This window comes from Arctopsyche grandis, chromosome 7 (assembly GCF_051622035.1).
Source record: "Arctopsyche grandis isolate Sample6627 chromosome 7, ASM5162203v2, whole genome shotgun sequence".
Taxonomy (NCBI): domain Eukaryota; kingdom Metazoa; phylum Arthropoda; class Insecta; order Trichoptera; family Hydropsychidae; genus Arctopsyche; species Arctopsyche grandis.
In genome coordinates, this window is record NC_135361.1 from 17,497,255 (window position 1) to 17,519,660 (window position 22,406).

Here is a 22,406-nt window from a genome sequence, read left to right on the forward strand (position 1 = left end):
TTTGATGAAATTCACGTATAATAAAAACCTATATTTATAATTAAATTCATCCATCCATTTGGATGTACATATATTTGTTTAGTGGCTAATTCAAAATATCTTGAACGTCTTTTGAATGTCCCATATGATTGTATTAAAAATAGAATTTTAAAGATTCGCCAACCCTAACATCTAAGATGGGGCTGGTGAAACTTTTCCCAAGGGTACAATATTTTACGCACACAAAAAATAAATAGGTTTGATTCGTAACCGTGGTTGCGGGCAATCAGCGAAGTGCGAGCGGCAGGTGTGGGGGGTGATGGGGGCGGAGGCGCGGGGGGCGAACGGAGGTGGGGGCGGCAGTGCGCCTTCGCCCCTGTCGCGATCGGACGCTGACACCCCTATTTTGCGATGCTGCACCTCAGCTGACCGCTAGGTAATCCATTTTCTTTATATAACTTATCTTCTTACTTACCCCAAATTGATTCGACTTTTCCACCCACTCGTCTTAGTTTCAAGTATGTTTAAAACTATACACAGGTAATTAACGAATTCATTCATTTAATGTTATTTAAAGTAATTTGAAACTAAAAGAACTTTGTTTTGTTTTTGTTACGTTCAATTATTCATCAATACGTAGCACCTGGAAAACTCAGAAAATTCGACATATTCATTTTGTATTTAATTGAGATAATATTGTATTGCTTCCAGATGAACTGAAAGTTGAACTACATACATAATATATGCATGTATTCTATATAATTCTAGTCGGCTGATTTGCGTGTCGCATGCATTTAAATTGTCTTTTTTTCATTCGTATACAAATTTGTTGTCAAGTCTCGTTTACATTCGAAACACACAGAGGCTTTCAAATGGTATTGAATTTAATAGGGGAAAATCACACATATTTGTGAACATTCAAGACAAGTATTAATAAATACATAATTTCAATTTAATTTCTTACGATTTGATAATATTCTGTAGGATAATTGTATGAAAAACACGTTAACGTATATAAAATATTATTCGATATTTTCTCATGGTTCTAAAATATAATATTTATTGGCTATGATTTTACTAAAAAATCTTAACCAAAAAATATGGTAAACGAGTTATATCCCAAATGTGAATCGCTACCAAGAAAACCGTCGCTACGAAGATCTGTCGCACAGGAAATTTCCCTACAGAACACTGCCCAAATATTGCTCAGCAAATGCTTTATTTTATACGAGATTTAGGCAGTTTTGAACAATATTTAGGAAAATTTTCCTGTGCGACAGGAGACCCGCGCGAGCGATTTTCGTAGCGGCAGTTATCCTGGTAGCTATTCACACTTGGGATATAATCACCGAACCAAAAATATGTACATATGTAAGTATACGAAATTTCAGATCGATTTGACGATTAGAAGGGACTCATCTGAAAGACAGCCGAACGGCACATCACATGCCAAATAAATTAAAGCTTTTAAAAATAATTTTTCCAAGTCCTTAAAAAATTTCAGTTTGCCAATTTTAGATCTATAAATTAACCCTTATACCGGGTTGACACGATACGGGTGCACTCGCGTAGAATCCACCCGGTTTGAGTTAGCTACATATATTAACTTATTCGGAAACGTGGTTGATACGTTTCTGTGTAACCGAGTGCTCGGTAGCAATCAGGACAATTTCAAAATAGCGTATCTGGTACTGGAGGGTATCGAAAGTTGTCTAGTATTTACTTTCTATGGGACTTTCTGAATCTCATACAGCTCCACAAACCGTATTGTCTCTGGTCCTGATCATTTTTTACAAGCCTATATGAGCGGCAAGTCTATATGAGCTGCGGAACTCCCAATATAGTAAATATGTATGCTATTTTTGCCGTCCAAATGGGTTGCGGCTGCAGCCCTCCTAGTATAGTACATATGCATGCTATTTTTATTTGCATTTGGTCACCGGTATACATAGTTAACGAGCTACTACACTAGGAATTCTCTCGAGCCGCCACTGAACACCACTCGTATACCGATACAGGGTCTACCTCACCGCACCGAAAGTCAAAAGATCGGAAATCGAAAGATCTTATGTAAGTCGAAAGATAAAAAAGGGTGCATGGTAAACGGTACTATGTATATATAATATATATCAGTGGCATGCGGTGAAATTATCTCTCTTTTTGTCATACAGCCTTGTTTAATGTGCACGCGCAGGATACGGGAGGAAAAGCCTGTTCCTCCTGTATCCTACTTGCGCAAATTAAGTGAGCATGTACGACGGGGGGAGAGAGAGTTTTACCGCACGCCACTGATATAAATATATACTAACCGTTTTTCATATGTATGCATGTTAAAAAAACATTTTCGATTTTTTGACTGTCGGTGCGGTGACGATCACCCACGGATACACTCGTAAACGATGAGCGCGGTCGGACTTAGGGCGAAAACACAGAGTAGGACGTGGGACGTGTTTTTTTTACATACTTACAAACATGTGAGAAAAACATAGCACCCCTAGCACATATACAAGGTATACAGTCCTAAAAATCACACCCTGGAGTATTTTCGGTGAAATTTTATCATTGTATTGTATCCTTGCTTGACAGTGATCGATAACGGTGAATCCCATATTTGAAGAAATATAGGAGAAACTTTTCGGTTGCACGTGGATATGCAAAAACGTGCGACCTCCCAAAAATATTCATTCCAAGCCAAGGACACATTACGTCCCATACCACTATGTGTGTTTTCGCCCTTAGGACCGGGCCGCACCGTGCAACTTTGTCGGCCGACTAGTTGCGCGACACGAAAAAATGTATGGAAATGTGTGCGACAAACAAGTTGACGGGTGTAGCATGTCCCATCTACCTGCATGCATTGGTTTGGTCGCCCTCAACCAAGTCGCTCGCAAGTCGCACGGTGCGGCCCGGCCCTTACTCGGCTCGGATGTTAGCGTTCGAAAACGCTGTGATCACCTACTGCCACGTTACGAGTAACGTACAAGCGATTAGGCCCGTGTCAACCCGGTATAAATCTGTAAATATGATTTAAAAATGGTTTTTTCTACTTTTAAAGGGTTTGAGAAACTTTTGTGCTGATTCTTAAAGGGAACGAACTAAACAAGATTATGTACCGCCGCTAACACGTGTACATATTTGTATAATAGTACCAGAAATTGAGAAAGCTTTCATGAAAATGTGTATGCATTCTAAAGAAACGTGTGCTATACTTATACTTAGAAAGTAATTCAATTTTTTTTTTTCAAAGAATGACAAATGGAATCATGGAGAAGGAACGTTTGGAATATATTTTTCATAATACAGCCACGTTCTTTTATCATAATAGCTTTAGTGGTGTCGTTATTTTGAAGTCTACTTTGGAGATGTGCCGTCGCATAAGTGCACTTTCCTCGTGGGTACGTGAAAAGCCAGATGAAAAATATGAAAAGTAAGGAAAATAAAAAGAACTGGCGGTCGAGACGAAGATCTCTTCACCTGCTTCATATTGCAAAAAAGTTGAAATGTGGTTATTTCCATACGAAAAATATTTAATATAGTTTCTCGTACTGTACTGTTCTATAGTACTGTTCTAATAGCCTCAAATAGCCTTGTTTTTTTTTTGTTGTTGTTGAAATAGCCGGAATTCCCGTAGTATATTTTTCCAGCGAGAACTAATGATATCGCTATTGGAATTTATCGTTATTTTGGTTTGGGCTGGCGGTGCGCTTTCAGCTGAAACACAACACTAGAGAGATCAATAAGTATGGCCACACTGTGGCCATTTTCTCCGAGAAGTGACAAAACATTGCGTGCCACTAAAACACTATCGATTGTAGTTAGCCCTGTTATTTTTATACGAAACGAAAATGCTTACCATAACGAAGCGATATCGTGATTGTGAAAAAAATCTTGAGAATTTTCGTGTTGTTTATATAATATGTATGTAGGTACATACGTTAAGTTGACTATACAACTTGAATTACCCTCTAAATGCAATACAACTGACTGCAAGTTGGATAGTTTCCAGTTGTTTACTATTGATACAGACTTTGAAAACTATGTAGTTTCGACAAAGCCGAGTTTACACTTTGTTGTTTTCTTGAGGGTCGGTTTCCAAGGTTTTTGTTTGTATTAGCAACGGTTGAAAATCATTAACTGTCTTCGTAAGAACACTTATTTTTGATACTCGACAGTTTTTGTGTCCCAAACTTAAGAGTATTTATCAAGAAAAAAACAGTTTGTGGGCTGGATCAATCTGAAAGAAATTAGTATCCAATATAACTAACTACGCTAACCGTACGTCCTTTATTTAAGTTTAGTCCTTTAGGTTTATTTATTATTTAAAATTGTCCTTTATTTTTTTGTAAAGTCGACTATCGCTGTTTCACTAGGACGATCCTATCGCGAAGCTTAAAAAATAGGTTTTGTTTCTGCCATAGAAATGTTAGAGAGATAGAAGATCAAAGAATGACGACGAAATGACAAACCCTGCCAACATCAGTGGGTTGAAATTTTTGAATATTTCATAGATAAAAAATGTTAATTAAAAAAATCGTTGAATTTTCCGTATGTTTTCCTATTTCTAATGCTCTTATTGAACGAATATTTTCATTAGTGAACAATATGTGGACCAATTAAAAATAGACACATTAGAAGCATGCATTTATAGCAAATGCAATTTCGAAATATGCTGTATACATTTATTTTTATTTTTAAAAGTACGAATCTCGGTTATTAAAAAAGATCATTCTCGTGAAAAATATCAAAATTAATGTCATTGAAACTTCAACAATGTGTATCTGATTGTTTAAAATTCTAAACTTGAATGCTAATATTTTATAAACGTATAAAGCATTTTTTTAAATTACAAAACGATTCTTTATATGAGCCGTTATATTTGAAAGTGGCGCAAGTCCAATTTTCAGTTCCAAAAACACTATTTATGTTTGACTTAATTCAAAAATTATTAAAACTTATTTTAATTCGATGTGTCCAAAATTTCGGAAAAGCAAAATAAACGTATTACAGGCCACCAGTATTTTTAAATATTGTTAAACGCACAACATTATATTTAATGTTTTGCGAGATATTTCTCGAAATGAAGAAAAGTGGATTTATATCTAAAATATAACGGCTCATATATCTAAAAACATAATATTACGAGATTATCTTTGCAGAATTAGCTAATTTAACCTTACAGTATAAGTATGTATATTGATTTGAGATCTACCATTATAGCTTGAGAATCGTTGGCGGATAAGTGGACTTACGCTACTTTCAATTATAACGGCTCATATTCCTTTATTTTCTCCAAAAAAAATATGGTCACCGTAAATATAACCCATATAAGAAATATTAAAATGATAATAATTTCATGAATCTTTCTTGTAAAATAAGACAAAAATATGGTGCAACAGAGGCAAAGTTGGTTGGACCTGTTTTTGCAGACCTACATACATACGTTCAAATTACATTATTGAAATTTTGGCCTTCTCTGACGTCGAGGAATTCCCGGTTTTTCAGTAGCCTAGTTTGCTCTTGACACAAAGCAAAATATGCTATTGTAGCAAGTGATCTACTTAGAAGTTTCTACCATAACGTGGACTTTTTTGACATATCCCAAAATACGCTGTGTCAACACTGCTAGCCATTCAATAACAACAGAGGAAAAAAAGAGAAATCTGGGAAATGTCAATGAAAGAAGTATGCAAGTGATAAAAAAAGGTTCGCCTATCAAATTCTGATTCGTAGTTGTTTTTGTTTCTGTGTATCTTCTTTTCATTCGCGCCAGCGAGCGCAGCATCTCTTGAATTGCCAATCTTAGCGATACCTATCAATTGACATTTATGTATCTTATTTTCTTGGCAATTTGCAGTAAAAAAATGGTTTCAACGTGTCCCATTTAAAATTACATCCAATAATAATATACAATCTTTCAAAAATATATAGAATTTATTGTGTTAAACTATCTATTAAATAATGAGGGTTGATAACAGTGTTCGACAAATGACGACTTTTTTTTTGGTTCAGAGACGAGATATGACTTTTCTTATAGATCTATGCCCAGTGAACACGAATCTGGTAATAAAAAATGTCGATTGGCTCGAGATTCGTAGATATGTGTTTTTTAAATCGTGCGATTATCTACGTATATCTTGGTGTTGTTCGGTCGATGTATCAAAATCTGTCAATTTTATGTTCAAAATGAATTTTGGAATCTATAGTCGGGTATTTTATCTTTTATTTGTAGTACTTTTCAGCTTTCAAATCTCTCTAAGTAGTCGTTCAGTTCAAATCAAAAGTATCCCAATAAACATGTTTCAACAGAAAATACTCAATATAAAATAGTATTAACAGTGGTGAAAAAACCTACGTTTGACTTTTGATTTGAACTGGACGACTACTTAGAGAGATTTGAAAGCTGAAAAGTACTACAAATGAAAGATAAAATACCTGATTATAGATTCCAATATTCATTTTGAACAGGAAATAGACAGATTTTGAGACATCGACCGAACAACACCAAAATATAGAATAATCGTGTGATTTAAAAAACACATATATCTCCAAATCTCGAGCCAATCAACATTTTTTATTACCAGATTTGTGTTTACTGGGCATAGATCTATAAGAAAAGTCATATCTCGTCTCTGAACCATTTTTCGTGTCGAACAGTGTAATTAATCGATTAAGGTAAACTTGGGGCTAGAATTCATGTACGATTGTAAATATCATGCAAACTAAGTAAATAAATGTTGTATATTAGGCGAATTGTGGAATTTAAATATTTCATGCGAATTGATTTTTTTCATTAATGTATACATATATTATATTAAGCAAGGGATGTGGATTTGTTCATGATATTTCAGGCGAAAGCCGTTATGGGAAAATCCATGTGTTTTCACTGCGTACCTATTCTGTTCCACGTTTCGAATGCGAGCATATGTACATATGTACTGGCATTTACATATGAATATAAAAATGGGGTATCAGTGATCCTCAAGTAGCTAGACCATATACATATAATTCCGTCCCTTTCTCAATATTGTAGAAGTCTGTTGCAATTTAGATAAGAGTAAGGGCTGTGCTCTATTTAATAGGCCTATCTTGGGGCTCACGTCTACTAAATCCCCATCATTTATCAAGTTGACGATAAAAGCAATTGAATTAGTGTAAATAAATACGTTTAGACACTTTTTATAAGAGGTAATTATTATAAGAAATCTATATATTTAAAATGTAGACAATAATAATCTGTGACCAATCAATTGTTTATAATTGTTAATAGAAAATTTATTTCATACAATTTTGTGACTCGATTTATATTAGACGTTCTTACACTTTTCAGATTATATTATAGAAGAAATATTAAGCTATAAAATCTGCATAAAAATATAAAATCAACAAATATGTTAGATATAAAAATTTGAAACAAAAAAAATGAAATACGATTTTTTTCCGAAACTTTTTTAAGCGATATTACATATACATATTTGTCTATCTGTATGTCTGTCTGTCTGAGATAACGCATGTCAAATATACATGTCTATCTGCATGTCTGTCTGTCTGTATGTCTGTCTGTCTGAGATACTATAATAGTCGTTTCGATTCGACATACATATGTACGTCACAGCTAAACCACTGCCAAAACGTATACGAAGATATAATAAAAAAGGAAAAAACTTCTATATATACTACTAGTGTTTTTACTCGGCTTCGCTCGGTATTTGTAATATAAACAGCTTAAACGTGGCAAAACAATCTAATAGTAAACATTAATTTGTTTTTTTTTAAATTTATTTGAATCGAAAAAATATAATATTTAGCGATGTCGATATCGTCGTCATAGATACTTTGTTTCGTTTTCGATGCTACCAACAAACCTTACATATGTACATACATACATACATAGTTACAAAGTCTCTTTCGAAATTATAGATTTGCTACCAATTTTTCCTCTTAGCAGAGAATTTACCGCCATTTATTGAGAATTTATTCAATTAATTAATTTATTTTTATATTGGTGTTTTATATTGTTAATATCATACTAAACATACTAAACAATTAAATATATTGTCGTTGTCAAACCAATATCTGCTATGTGCAGTTTTTGGAGATTTCGACATTTTGACCATTATGACTAGTTTACTAGAGTACTAATCAAATTTTCGTATAAAAAGTCTTCTACATATGTGACTCTAACTTGTAAGCATTATACGTTGAACTGTGGTCGTTAAAAAAAATATGCTATATTCATCAGCATGGACAGAAGAACTTTTTTTTTTCAATATCTCAAAGTTTTACTTTTTGCACATAGGTATTTAAAAAAAAATTGACCGCGTGCAGATCGAACCGAAACATTTTTTATTATTTAATAACTTAATAGGCCAACACCCGTGCAATGATATGTCATCGGGCACAATACTAGTTATATAATAAATACATCAGTTGATTTTTCAAATATCTTTGGAAATAAGCACCATACGAAAATTCATGTCTTGTAAAATAATTTTATTTTTCTAAAAATCTTATAAATAAGTACGAATTCACATGTGTATCGCTACAAAAGCCGAATAAATTTTGTTTTGTTTTTTTATATATGGGAATTAAAATGCATTATGTGGGAAAATGTACATTTAAATATAGTACACTTGAAAATTTGGCTTATTACGACTCTGATTAATACAACCGAGCGTTTTATAAGTAGTCTGACAGTCTCTCCTATCTCCTTATACGCATACATTACAAACTTTTTGAATTATAACTGGATGAAGTTCTGTAAAAAAATCACCCTAATAATTTCCAAAGGTAAACTTTAGTACCTTTTCCACTCAGATTTCATAAACTTTTTCAAGCGTCTGAATAACATTACCTCGATCGAGCGCTTTTACCGAAAAAAGTGCGAAAGTTTCTCCTAACCACCTTTTCAAGATTGAAATGGTTCAAATGAAAAAAGTTTCACTTCGCAAATAGACCGTAAGCGTAACGAAAATGTATTGAATTTTTTTCAACATCAGTATTCTTATCAATAAAACTCAAGACAAAATTCCAGAATTCAATTCCAAAAAAAAATATATACATATGTATATAGGCACCAAAAAAAAAGAAGGGAAAAATCAAGAGTTTGTTTGTGTTTATGCGAATTTGGGTTATAAAGAATATCTGGAATAAGGTTCGAGGAAAACCGCTCAAGTGTGCAACTTCCGGGGTAAATGGTGCCATTTGTGAGGCGAAGCACATGTCGGGCGCCAAATTAAGCTTCCACTTCCATTTCCCGGTAGCCAACGAAGACCCACATTTTATTTATATCGGACCGCAGGCCTTTACTTTACTCCCCAGGTATACACTAAAGTGAAAACGGTGGCTCGCCAAACTTTTCCCAGAGAGAATTTCGTCAATTTGATATCAATCCGGATCTGGATCACGTAGCAACCCTTGAACACGTTTTCACAATTTGTATACATATGTATGTGGTTACCAATGGATCTTTACTTGCGACCGATCTTATCCGAGCACGAGTTTTTAATTTTGATAAAGATTTTTAGCATCGTCAGATTTATGGGCGTGCTTTTTTTGCGAAAACGCGGCACATGGTGCGAAATGTACGAGATTATATTTTTAATTATAATTAAACACCATCCACATATTTTACTAATTATGTTTGTATATTTTTTACGACCCATATATAGTACAGCTTTTAGAAGCTTGGCTCGTCAATAATATGTATTGTGTTGCCTTTGTGTACAATTATGCGGAAAAAGATATATGTATGTACTTCAAAATTTCACAGATAACACTGTTCGACACGAAAAATGGTTCAGAGACGAGATGTGACTTTTCTTATAGATCTATGCCCAGTAAACACGAATCTGGTAATAAAAAATGTTGATTGGCTCGAGATTCGGAGATATATGTGTTTTTTAAATCACGCGATTTTTCTATATCTTGGTGTTGTTTGGTCGATGTCTCAAAATCTATCAATTTTCTGTTCAAAATGAATATTGGAATCTATAATCGGGTATTTTATCTTTTATTTGTAGTACTTTTCAGCTTTCAAATCTCTCTAAGTAGTCGTCCAGTTCAAATCAAAAGTTAAAAGTACGTATTTTCACTTGGGATTTTTTCCCACTGTTAATACTATTTTATATTGAGTTTTTTCTATTGAAACATGTTTATTGGGATAGTGTTATGATCACACTATTTTTTGTTTTCGTTTAAAAGGGTTAGTTGGAAGTGTGCTGAATTTTAAATCGGTAAAATTGTGAGAAAAAAAGCTCGTACTAGTATTTACTCGTATTTACACGAATCTGAATTTAATTAATAGGGGATAATATATTAAATTATCTTTATATGAGAATTAAATAAAATTCCACTTAGAAAAATCATATTTCGACTATTCTTGTGGATTAATAACAAAAATTCGTTTATTTTATCGAGTTATCAATAGAATTTTTGTTATTAATGTTTCTGATCTAGTAATCATTCTATATTTTACATTTTTTTTGTTAATATATACATACATATATGTATGATTATCTTATAATAAAGTTAGTGAACAGCAAATAAGAAAAAAGCTCAAAAACCTATTTATGATAAATTCTTGTAAATGTTCATAATATGTACATTCGATGCATAATATTTAAACTAAAGACTCTTTAAAGTCGACGATCTAATACTGGTTTGAGAGGATACGAGTGCACTCAGACCGTTTTCACTAATTTGATCACTCGAACGTTACTCATAACGTGGCAATGCCCAAATAACGTCTGATTGACCTAATTGGCGGACTCAGTCCGAGTGCACTCGCATCGTGTCATCCCGTATAAAACATGTTGTGCTTAGGTAATCTTTATTTATACTTGAAGGGTATAGGCATCTTGTTGTAATCACCAAGACTTTCCACAAGTTTATTGCTATGGCTATCAGTCATAAAATTTGCTGGTTAGTTTTTTTTGGTAATATCTTAACGAAATGTTATTTCGGGTTTGTAGTTTTTTCATGGACGTGTTATAAATTATTATTAAGTATTTGTTTTGGATAATTTAGAGTTTGGAATGGCTAGTATTGGAGACATTATTCCATACAGATGCAGTATATGTAGATAATATGAGCACGATATAATTTTACTTTATTTTGAATCGACAATGGTGATTAAATACGGGGTATATTGAGGATATAGCACGTATCGCTTTATATATCGCCGCCTCAACGCGAGGGGCCCATCTCATTCTCATTAATTTATGGTATGGTATATTACATACCGGTGCGGTGCAAGCGCTCGACAATCACCAGACAGTTCCGAATCCATTCGATAAGTTCCGAATCTTGCCTTATTAAACTCGCCAGAAAGATCCAACTCAATTTTAATAATTGCCATTTTAATAATTGCATATGTGCACATCGAAAGGTTACTCGTCATCTGATGTGCAATCTATCATTCGAGAAGACGAGAATTGCGTTTAAAGCTGCCATCCAGTTTATCTGTCGTTCAGTCTGTCTGGTGATTGTCGAGCGCTTGCACCAAACCCACTACATACATATTTTATTTGAAATAAAGTGACGTTTAAAGTACGGATAGCACACGTAAGACAGCACGATTGTGAGAGTAAACTATTACTCCCCAACACACAATAGTTTAGTGTTGGGGAGTAAAGTGCGTGTGCTTTTATTGGTCGAATAAATAATTCATTAGACAATTATTGTCAGTCTACATGTTATAGGAGTATATATATATATATATATATATATAAATATATATATATATATATATATATATATATATATATATATATATATATATATATATATATATATATAAATATATATATATATATATATATATATATATATATATATATATATATATATATATATATATATATATATATATATATATATATATATATATATGTACATATACGGTAATATGCATACAACCTTCTATCGTGAGGGGAGTATAAATGGGCCGTAGTACAGTACATTTAAAATAAATTGACTGTGAGCGAGAAAATTTAAACCCCGACTATATATGTATGTATGTATATGTAGGTATATTCTCGAAATAAGTAACAAACGAAACTGAATATTGAGTTAATTTGCGAGAGCGCACATTTGGGAAACCGCTTTCGCGCCTCGTGTTTGATAAATAGCGGTTTTCAGGCAACGAAACGTAATTTGTTACGATTAGGAGTCGTAACTACACATTCGAATATCGTTGTACCACACGCGTTGTAACTTACAAACGATAAATTACGATTTATATATAACGCCAGGCCCGAAATCCAATCCGACAATCTTCAAATTAATTACTGAACAAGAAAATATATAATGAAATAGTATAGGGTTTCGAAGTGTAACAGTGCGGCAGGAATCTTAGTTTATTTCCGGCGATCGATCTACATAGGCTAGGGATTTAGTCCTAGATCAATTTTATAGCGTCCGTTTGGCAAATTAGAAACGACATGCAAGACAAATGAAGGGGAAAAGCGGGGGTGAAAAGTCCGCAGTGTATCCGGTCACCCATCCACCCACTGCCGCAACCAACGTCGCTTACTTTGGCAATAGATATGTACCACTAAACCGGGTCACGCCTGCCCAAACCGTCTAAAATTCATTCACAATTCTCATATCGTACTAATCGATCGTGTAGACTTTGATGTATTAATTATGACGCGTAAGTATACAATTGTCATAATTAAAATTAAACAGAAGAAAACTATAAGGGTGGGTACCATTTCCGGCCAGCCGAAATTTTTTAAATAATGTCATGGCAGTCAGTAATAAAATATTTAGGAGGAACGTTCGATAAAAGAATGAGATAGGCACCTCACATTGAGGGAGGGAAATGCAAGGGGAAGCGGGGTATATCTTCAATATATCCAATATTTAATCGCCTTAGTTTTTTATCAACTCAAAATAAAATAAAATTATATCGCGCGCTCATATTACCATTATTAACCTATGCTTCACCTGTATGGAATAACGCCTCGAACACTAACCTTTCCAAGCTCCAAGTAATGCAAAATAAATCCCTAAAAATGATTTATAATATACCCATATATACTAATTTGAAAAAACTGCATGCCATATATAATATTCCGTTTGTTACAGACATTACTAACAAACTAACCAAAGATAGAATCACTAATAACCATACTAACACACTTGTGAAGAGTCTCGGTGATTACAACAAAATGTCTATACCCTTCAGGTATTACCTAAACAGATTACCTAAACACAGTCTGCTTTAGGTCATGGACTTTAGAGAGTCTTTAATTAATATTATGTATTAGATGTATTATGAGCATTTATAAGAATTGTAAATAGGTTTTCGAGCTCTTTTTCCTATTACGCTGTACATACATATTAACATTATAATAATATAATACTATGATTACTAACAAAATTAATTTAACATTGTAAAATAGAAAATGATCAGTAGATCAGTAGCTATTAAATATATGTATATAAGATGTAATAATAAAAAGCATTTAAAAATCAAATAAATTTTCAATGCAAAGATTAGCATTTGTTTAAATTACTAATACGAAAATTCAATATGATTGGACTTATTGTGCTCGAGTTATCTTGAAAGCCTTAATATTATAAAACCGTGACTTAAAATATTGAGTACAAAACTTTTATTTTTATATCAAATCTGACAAAAAAATACTTTGTTTTACTTGGGGAATAGATAAAGTAAAACTTATGAATGGGAGTTGTTCGGCTTTGTTCTCTTGTAATTAAAACAACTTAGTTTGTTATCAAATTTCGGCTGAATTTTTTTTCAAACAAAACAATTGTTTCATACATAATTTCGTGACTCGAATTAACACAACACAAAATAAAATATTATTATGTTCGGGGGTCAGCATTTACGATTGTTGTTCCAAATTTAATCGACCGCGTCAGAAAAAAAGTCACATTAAAATCAAAAGTTAACAGATATATATTTTTTAGCTTTAACTAACCTGTATGTACATACATACATAAGTCGTAGCAATATTTTTGGCGCCCTTGGCAACCGCTCCGTTTCCAATGCGTTGTTACGGCACTGTGTACATATGTACAAAAAATTTCAATACTCTGATTTCAACTGTGTAGTCAAATTTTAATGTCATATTTATGGTCCAAATCAGTAATTTTATGTTTAATAATTTATTGTTTTTTTATAAAACATTTTTTTTTACTTTTTCCGTTATTGATATTTGTTGCCATCTTGCGTGCGCAATATCCATCGTATATAATAATTTTCTATTCGGTGCATTCGTGTGGAGTGCGTGTGAATGTTTGTTTACATGCTCCGTCTCTCTTTCTCACCTTGGAAAGAGATGGAGCTTGGTGGGTGTTTACGAAGTACTCACTCATTTATTTATTTAAAGTTTGGACCATTGTAGCATTACAGGAATTCCTAATGCGCCACAATGGTCAAAAATATAACAGAAAAAAAAGAAACAAAATAATAACTAAATAAATTAGACATAACAAAAACAAAACATATATGTATGTATGTATACATAAACAACTAATTATAATAATAATAATAATAATTACAAATTATAAAAAAACAACAAAGAAGGGAATGTCTTATAAAAGAAAAGAGAGAAAGAAAAATAAATATAAACATATGTATATACACAGACAATAATACATTTATACATAATCATAAAAAAAACAATAGCAATTCATTATAATCATGCTCCGTCTCTTTTTTTCCCCTTGGAATTGTATATCGTGGAAAGAGACGCGGCATATCACTTCGTTCACATGATCGGCCGACAAAAACAAGAATAAATTATAAATACAATTTTATTTTTTTTAAAATATTAATTAAATTTAAAATTATTAATTCCGTTGATCCAAATTGTGATATTTTACTGAGTGTACAATTATGTGCACACATGTCACTAGTTTATAATAATCCAAAGAATAATGGGGATTCATTTTTATTTTAACTTACACAAATACATATATTCGTATGCATATGTATATGGTTTATTTAATTAAGAAGCAGTGATGTTGCGTGGGTGAGGTGAGGGGGGGTTGGCAAATGAGGTATCGCGATAGGGTTGCGCATTCCGAGAGTTTAGAAGATGAGAATAAGGAACTTTTGGAATCTCTTAGTCGAATTACATATTTGTATGATACCATGTGGTGCTCACTGTACATGGAATATTATATTTTATTTTGTATTTATTATTTTTTTTTTGTATCACCATACTGTCTTATTTATATATTATTCTGTATGTGTGCCAATTTAAATAAATAAATAAAATATCGCATGGGTTCATTTTTTCATTAATCTTGTGACATATACATATATGTAAGTATGTATATGTGCGGAATATAAAAAATAATTCAATAGGTGCTTCATCTTCAAGCAGTCTGGAAAAAAATTCTATCCCTTCAGAGTTTTTTTGTTTTTGTGTTATTTTTCTGCTTAAAAATCTTAAATAGTGGGTATTCTTTTAAAGTTACACAAATGTGTATGTTTTCTCAGTAGATAACTTAATATATTAATATTGTTTAGATAGTAAATGTATTAATGTGTGTTTTCAATTTCTGCCATTTTTCATCCCTGTGGGATGCTTTGATGAGGGTATTTTTCGTTGATTTCCCGTTCCCACCGCGGTGAAAAGAGAAAAATCAATTTAAAGCGTCACTTATGTGGTAGTACCGATATTTTATGTAATATAGAAGAATCCCAGAGAAAAAAATCTATTTCAAACGATAAAAACTACTTTACTAGGCAGAAAATGAATTGTTTTGTATTTTTTCAAATGATGCAAAAATTTAACAAAAAGTAAATTTTCACACAATCTCGCGTGTGAACTAGTGGTCACCCTGATAAACAGGTACCCTAAAAAATACTACTACATAATTTAGGTAAACTTCGGATGCGCTGCGTAGCATCTACAGATACATTTGTATTTTTCGTCGATATTAAACACCACTGCATATTCTGAAAGCACACAACTGGGTCAAAATATCGATTTAATAATAAAATGGAAACTTTTATGGCCAGTCGTCCTTTTCCACTTTTACGTTGGGGTTGGTTTTATTTCGGTTTCTGATTTATGTTTCACTTAAGCACTTACATTCAAACGCGTCCCTTTTTTGGTTTGAATGTACATTTCCCAACATTATATAATTTTCAAATTTTACTTTCATTTTTGTACGACTGTAGTTCATTTAAAGAAGTTGGACACGCGACCGTCACCCGAATGCAGCTTTTCTATTGGTCCAAGCCGAAATAGTGAAACGAATTGACCAATAAGAGTTGGCTATTGTGGTATCGAGCGTTTATATATGCCCTTGGCCTGTCTAGTTTATTTTAAAATAACTACCAAAATAAATATATTTCAATCAGATCGAGTACAACGAAAATTAAATCCATACAATTATCTATATATATATATATATATATAAAAAATGTGTGTCTCGAATAGGCTCCAAAACCACTGAACCGATTACGATGGAACTTTCAGGATTTGTTGTATGCATGTCCGGGAAGATTACTGTGAAAAAAAAAAACGGGAAAAACGGGAATGAATGTCATTGCAATGCAATAATTTCAAATGTGTTCGGTGCCTACGTTTTTCCGACAGATGGAAACAGGAACGAGATTGAGAACGACAACGGGAACGAGAACGGGAACGGTAATTGCATCCGTTATTATGGCATTGCAACACATGCCGGGGTTCAGCTAGTATATAGTAACAGTTATATGTACCTCATTGTACTGGCGATCAGTCTTTCTTGAGAAAACATGAAAGATTGTGGATTACATAGGAAATGATTTGGGAAAATATATTTTTTTTATTTTAGATTCTAAGGATAAGCACATATTCTTCTTCTTCTTCGGTGATATCTTTTAACTTTGAGATTGAGATAGTATTTCTTATACACCATTAACACAAGTTTCTAACTTAGGAAATCTTTCTTCTTCGCGGTTTGCGTTTGCTCACCGTTTTGTTTTTAACTATTGTTGCGTAGGGGTGGGTGGAGGATTCAAGTAAAAGGCCAAAGTCGTGTCACAGCATTTATTGATGATTAAGGAGATACACGCACTGGCAGTGCTCGTCCAGAATGTCTTGATATCGCCTAAGTACCGCCTTATAACGGGTCGGTCGCTCAAGGCATCTTCAACGTCCGGTTACTTCCCTATTGTTTAGGCATGTACCCGGATATGTATTCCCACGACACCTAGTCCCACGGTATCGGTCACTTCTGCGAAAGGACCAACAGCGGCCACTTCGGTGGCCATTGTTTAGCCTACATGCACTAACGAGTCTAGAGATAATCCTTGAAACCAATTATAACGGCCACACAGTCTCTGGGATGCTACTCGGCCTAATCCAATTGCAACTACTCGGCGTTGTACGTAACACTATTTTATGTCGGGACTATTATATTTTGCGCCACCTTTACGAGTATAATTTATTACTTTATTCATTGAAAAGTTAATACGTGGAAGGCTAACAATTATTGTTCGTTCAATCCTACATAGCGGGATAGGACAGTTTATAGATTAAGTTCACGTTATTTCTGAATTATTTGGTTTTCTAATGAGTCTCTGGTTAAAAAAATATATTATTAATTAAAATAAATTATTTTAGATTTTAGATGACATGGACGGTATAGAAAATAATCTAAAAGAAAAGCAAAAGATAACGACAGAACAAAGTCCAAAAGAACTGCATCCAGGATCGATAAGTCAAGTGCGCCCATCAAAAAGTGACGAACCCGTAACGAGTACAATTCCTGTTGTTAAATCAAATAGTATCAAGTCGGAGAAAGATGTTAAATTTGTCGTCTCGCCATCCCACGGACATGAGCGTCCTGATAGCAGCCCAGATAAAAAAGAAAACAAATCTCACAAAACAACTGACATCCATAAAGTCAATATCGAAAGGCATGACTCGCGCAGCAGCATCAATTCCCCTAAAGTACACCGAAAGTACTTTACTAATTGGCGTCAAGCTTGCGACAAGACCAAGGATAGAACGAAAGAACTATTGAAGAGATGGAGAACGTTGCCAGAATCAGAAGGGCATCACACAGAGGACGAAGACAGTCATTCAATCGATGAAAAAGATCAGTCCAAAGGACACGGTTGGAGCGTGCACGTTTGGAGTAAGTTTAACGTATGACCAATGAAAAGATTTTAGGTTAAATATTTAGTATATCTAATCGTTTCTGATTACAGCAACTTGGGTAAACAGATACAGCATAGACGGTGGTGATGGAGATGTTGAGCACGAAGAAGACGACGAACCGCCTCAGGTCTTATTCCAACTACAAGCTGAAAAGTTGAGTTTGTTCTTTACAGAAATCTTAGACATGGATCGTGACGACTTGGTGACTGAACAAGATTTTGAACATTTCTGTGAAGTAATTATCTTTCGAATTTATTTATATTTATAGTATATTACGTAGACCAGTGCTTCCCAATTACTTTCATGTCACGACCCCCTAAATCTGAAAGAATTAATTCCCAGCCCCTAAAAATATTTTTTTTCTGGTTGAAAGGTTTATTTGGCAGTAATTATTACAATTATAATACACCAATTTATATTCAGCACAAAATTATAGGAACTTGCTTAAAAACATATTTTTTTAAATAAAAACTATACACACATGAAACAATTTAATGCGATAGATGAGGTCGCATGTTTTTACATAACAAATCGATATCGGGTTCAATGTCAGAAATGCTAACTCGCAAATCATCTTTCAAAGTCTCCGTGGAAAGGCATGACCTTTGCTTATTTTTTAAAATAAGTAATGACGAAAATGCTGTTTCGCATAGGTACGCAGTCGCGAAAGGAATAAGAGTTACCAGGGCTTCTTTTCCAATAGCAGGATATTCTTGCTGTCACCTTAACCAAAATTCTGAAATACTTTTACTATCTGATATCGATCAACTCTTCTTGGGCTGTCCACGTAATATGATCATATTTTAAGGACTTGGCAAATGGTGTTCTTATCCAATTGTTCCTGTCATCCTCATTCAAGTTTGGGAAATATTTCCTTAAATATATACATTCCCTAAATATGTAATGTGGAAAAATATTCATAAATGAATATTTGTACTTTCTATTGAATATTTTCGCGGCCCCCGCAAGAAATCCTACGGCCCCCCAGGGAGTCGCGACCCCCAATTTGGGAAGCACTGATGTAGACGGTAAATATACATTTATGTTCAACTGATATATTTAAAATGATGTTTAATATATTATAAATTTAATCGTTTTACTATAGAAACTCGCTCATTTTGCTGATTGGTCAATGAATTCTCCCGAATTTCATATTCTATTAGAAGTTAAAAGCGAATTTGTTGAAAATTTTATTGATCCACTACCATCTCGGTAATACAAAATGTTAATAGAAAACGTTTATTCAATTTTAAATAATTATTTTTTAAATTTAAATATATATTTTTAGATATAGGGATAAAATGTATTGGAGGAGATTAACAGCCGAACTACCGATGAATACAGTCGACTGCGAAAATTGGTTAGCACGTTGGGCTATATTGTTACCACCATGCAGTCGGTTTCACAAACTACCCCTATTTTTACAATATTTATGCAAAATATTATTCGGAGTGATTAACAAAAGTGGTTTGTATAAAAATAACAATTCATTTCATTTCTTTATCAGACAAGAATCATGATTTATTTATAAAAAAATAGGTTCAGGACATATAAGTCAAGAGGAAATGAAAGAATTTTATATGTCCATTGTTGGATTGAGTTCAAATCGATGCGACGAAATTATAAGCACAGCTTATCGACATTTGACTAGTGTGAGTATCTATGAAAGGCATAACTAAATATACTATACTTATAATAATATACAATATGTATTGATTATGTTAATATATTCGTTTGCAGAATAATCACTTGCTGTTAGATTTTGACACGTATAAACGATGCTACAGTAATTGGTTGTGTGGGAAGAATCCAAACGGTCCAGGACAATGGATACTGGTACCCCCGAAGGGTCCGCTTTCTAAAGAGCCTTTCCCGGTAGATTACAGTGCACTTAATACTGATCCCGCTCATCTCGAACGCTACACACCGAACAATAAATCAAATCGTCATTCCGTTATAGTATAAAATGTATAATATTTATTATAATGTCACCCAAAGCAATATTTGTGATTCTAATGTATGTATTAAATATGTATAAAGTCACTCGATAAAATAAAATAATAATAAACAGTAGACATATGAAAAATTTCCATCCATAGATTTATAGTCGTAACTTAATTGTTAAGTGTTAATATTACAAACATATATGTATTAAAAATTAAATATGATATTGAGTAAAAACACCAAATTTATGTAACGTTTAAAATAGTTTATTGCTTAAAATTTAAAAAAATAATGCGATGTTATAGCAATGCCTTATAAAGCAGTACAATATATTTTTTCTTACAGAAAAATTCCCAGACCATTTTATGTTATTATTTGGCTTGGTAATGAAGACATTTTTCATTAAAATAAATAAAAAAATGTATAAATATAAAATAGCTTAAAATGTCAGAATGATTTACAAAATATTATCAATCATCTCATATCAATAAATTGTTCATATATGAAATTCTAAAATTTGTGATATCACTTTTTTAAATAAAATATACATACATTGGAGCTTTGAATTTGAAAAATAAATTCCCTAGAAATAATACACTGAAAAAATACATATATATGTGAAAATATTATCAAATCGTTTTTGATTTATTTAACACTGATACAATTTTCTCCACTTTGTTTTGATCCAAAATATAGCTATCATCCATTGCATCTTTACCCATACTTATCACATTACCTTTGATCATTTTATTTTCTTTGACAAGACAAGAGGCATGTACCTCAAAAGCACCAGTATCTAATATCTTTTGTATATTATTTTCGTTCACTCCGCTACCTGGCATTATTACTATTCTGTCTGTACTTTTCAAAATTAAGTTTTTAATCAATTCACACGCTTCATCAGTGTGTGTATACTGCTGTTTTCCACTGGTCAATATACGTTCGAAGCCTAAATTGATAACCGTTTCTAAAGCCACTTCCGAAGGCTCTGTACAAACATCAAACGCCCGATGAAATGTCACCGGTAACGGAAAGGCGGCTGATGTGATTTTTTTGCAATGCGATTCATTTATCTTCCCATCACTATTTAATGCGCCAAAAACGAAACCATTCACACCGAGTGTTTTGAATAATTTTACATCGGCCAGCATTACGTCCATATCGTAATTATTGTAGCAAAAATCTGATCCACTCCTACATCGTATCATAACATAAATTTGCAAATTCACAATCTGTAATGATTAAAAATAAATTACATCAGCTTATATATATATTTTTTTACGGTCTCCCTCACGGGCCCGAAAGTGAAACGCCCGAAAACGCAAATATCGGAAGGCAAAGATCGAAAATCGAAAGATCTTAAGTCGAAAGATAAAAAAAAATGGTGCATGGTAAACGGTACATACTCACTTAATTTGCGTGAGCAGGATACAACAGGAACAAGAGGAACAGGCTTTTCCTCCCGTATTAATGTGCGCGCGCAGAATACGGGAGGAAAAGCCTGTTCCTCTTGTTCCTGTTGTATCCTGCTCACGCAAATTAAGTGAGTATGTACCGTTTACCATGCACCATTTTTTTTTATCTTTCGACTTAAGATCTTTCGATTTTCGATCTTTGCCTTCCGATATTTGCGTTTTCGGGCGTTTCACTTTCGGGCCCGTGAGGTACACCCATTTTTTTAATAATAATGTTACATACAAAGTTTGTACAATTTGCTTACCTGTTCTTTTATAGTTAGAACTAGTCCGGGAGAAGGCGTTAAGCCACCTTCAGATAAAGAACTACATACTTCTAAACGCTTAGCGCCACCTGATACTGCTTTAATTGCAGATTCTAAATTATCTATGCAGACTTCTAATAATCTGAAAAATACAGTTACACATAAAGTTTTAAATGTTTTTTTAACATAAGTTTATGTTTTTATGAATCATTATAAATGAGTTTGTATTTACTTTACTTTCGCAGCCATTGCTAAATGGACACGTCAACGATAAGTTTGACGTTTAAAAAGTAAACAAATGTTTTATTCAGCACTACCAACTACTACATTTGAATCAACATTCGTGTTTTACATTTATGAAAACTTTTTCAATCTTCATGTTTTAATAAATGAATAATAGACATTGAGCTAAGAATCTACATTTATTTTTTGATTTATCGGGAATGAAAATATTTAATCCAAATAAAAACTAATATTCGTCTCGATATTGTATACATATATTCAAAATGACTTTAATTTTACTGCAAATTACTCTTTATCATTTGATTCAATTTCTCATTACAAGTTTTATGCAGATTTTAGAAAGTTTGTACACACCGAAGTATGTTCAAGGGCAATGGCCGTTA

General features: G+C 33.0%; 2 protein-coding genes and 1 long non-coding RNA gene across 3 annotated transcripts in view; 2 read left to right on the forward strand and 1 right to left on the reverse strand.

Annotated features, from left to right (window-relative positions):
* LOC143914647 (uncharacterized) overlaps positions 1 to 22,406 on the forward strand; it is a 403,002-nt gene that overhangs the window by 344,081 nt on the left and 36,515 nt on the right. The window lies entirely within an intron of this gene.
* LOC143914627 (uncharacterized) lies at positions 341 to 20,688 on the forward strand. Its single transcript, XM_077434907.1, has 7 exons — positions 341 to 415; positions 17,577 to 18,093; positions 18,167 to 18,351; positions 19,222 to 19,328; positions 19,405 to 19,583; positions 19,656 to 19,768; positions 19,857 to 20,688. Exons 2-7 carry the CDS (start codon positions 17,589 to 17,591, stop codon positions 20,079 to 20,081), a joined length of 1,314 nt encoding a protein of 437 aa, XP_077291033.1. The 5' UTR covers positions 341 to 415; positions 17,577 to 17,588; the 3' UTR covers positions 20,082 to 20,688.
* Positions 20,305 to 22,080, reverse strand: LOC143914639 (copper homeostasis protein cutC homolog). Its single transcript, XM_077434928.1, has 3 exons — positions 22,013 to 22,080; positions 21,781 to 21,922; positions 20,305 to 21,292 (listed from the first exon to the last, which is right to left on the reverse strand). The coding sequence occupies exons 1-3, from the start codon at positions 22,027 to 22,029 to the stop codon at positions 20,690 to 20,692; spliced, it is 762 nt and encodes a 253-aa protein (XP_077291054.1). The 5' UTR covers positions 22,030 to 22,080; the 3' UTR covers positions 20,305 to 20,689.

Bases quoted from the DNA above. Each gene is read 5' to 3' on its own strand.
- LOC143914639 (XM_077434928.1), bottom strand. The intron at 21,293-21,780 runs GTAAGCAAATTG...TAATCATTACAG, and splicing joins TTCTAACTATAAAAGAACAG to ATTGTGAATTTGCAAATTTA.
- LOC143914627 (XM_077434907.1), top strand. From the start codon at position 17,589: ATGGACGGTATAGAAAATAATCTAAAAGAAAAGCAAAAGATAACGACA. The intron at 18,094-18,166 runs GTAAGTTTAACG...TTCTGATTACAG, and splicing joins TTGGAGCGTGCACGTTTGGA to CAACTTGGGTAAACAGATAC. The intron at 19,769-19,856 runs GTGAGTATCTAT...ATTCGTTTGCAG, and splicing joins CTTATCGACATTTGACTAGT to AATAATCACTTGCTGTTAGA.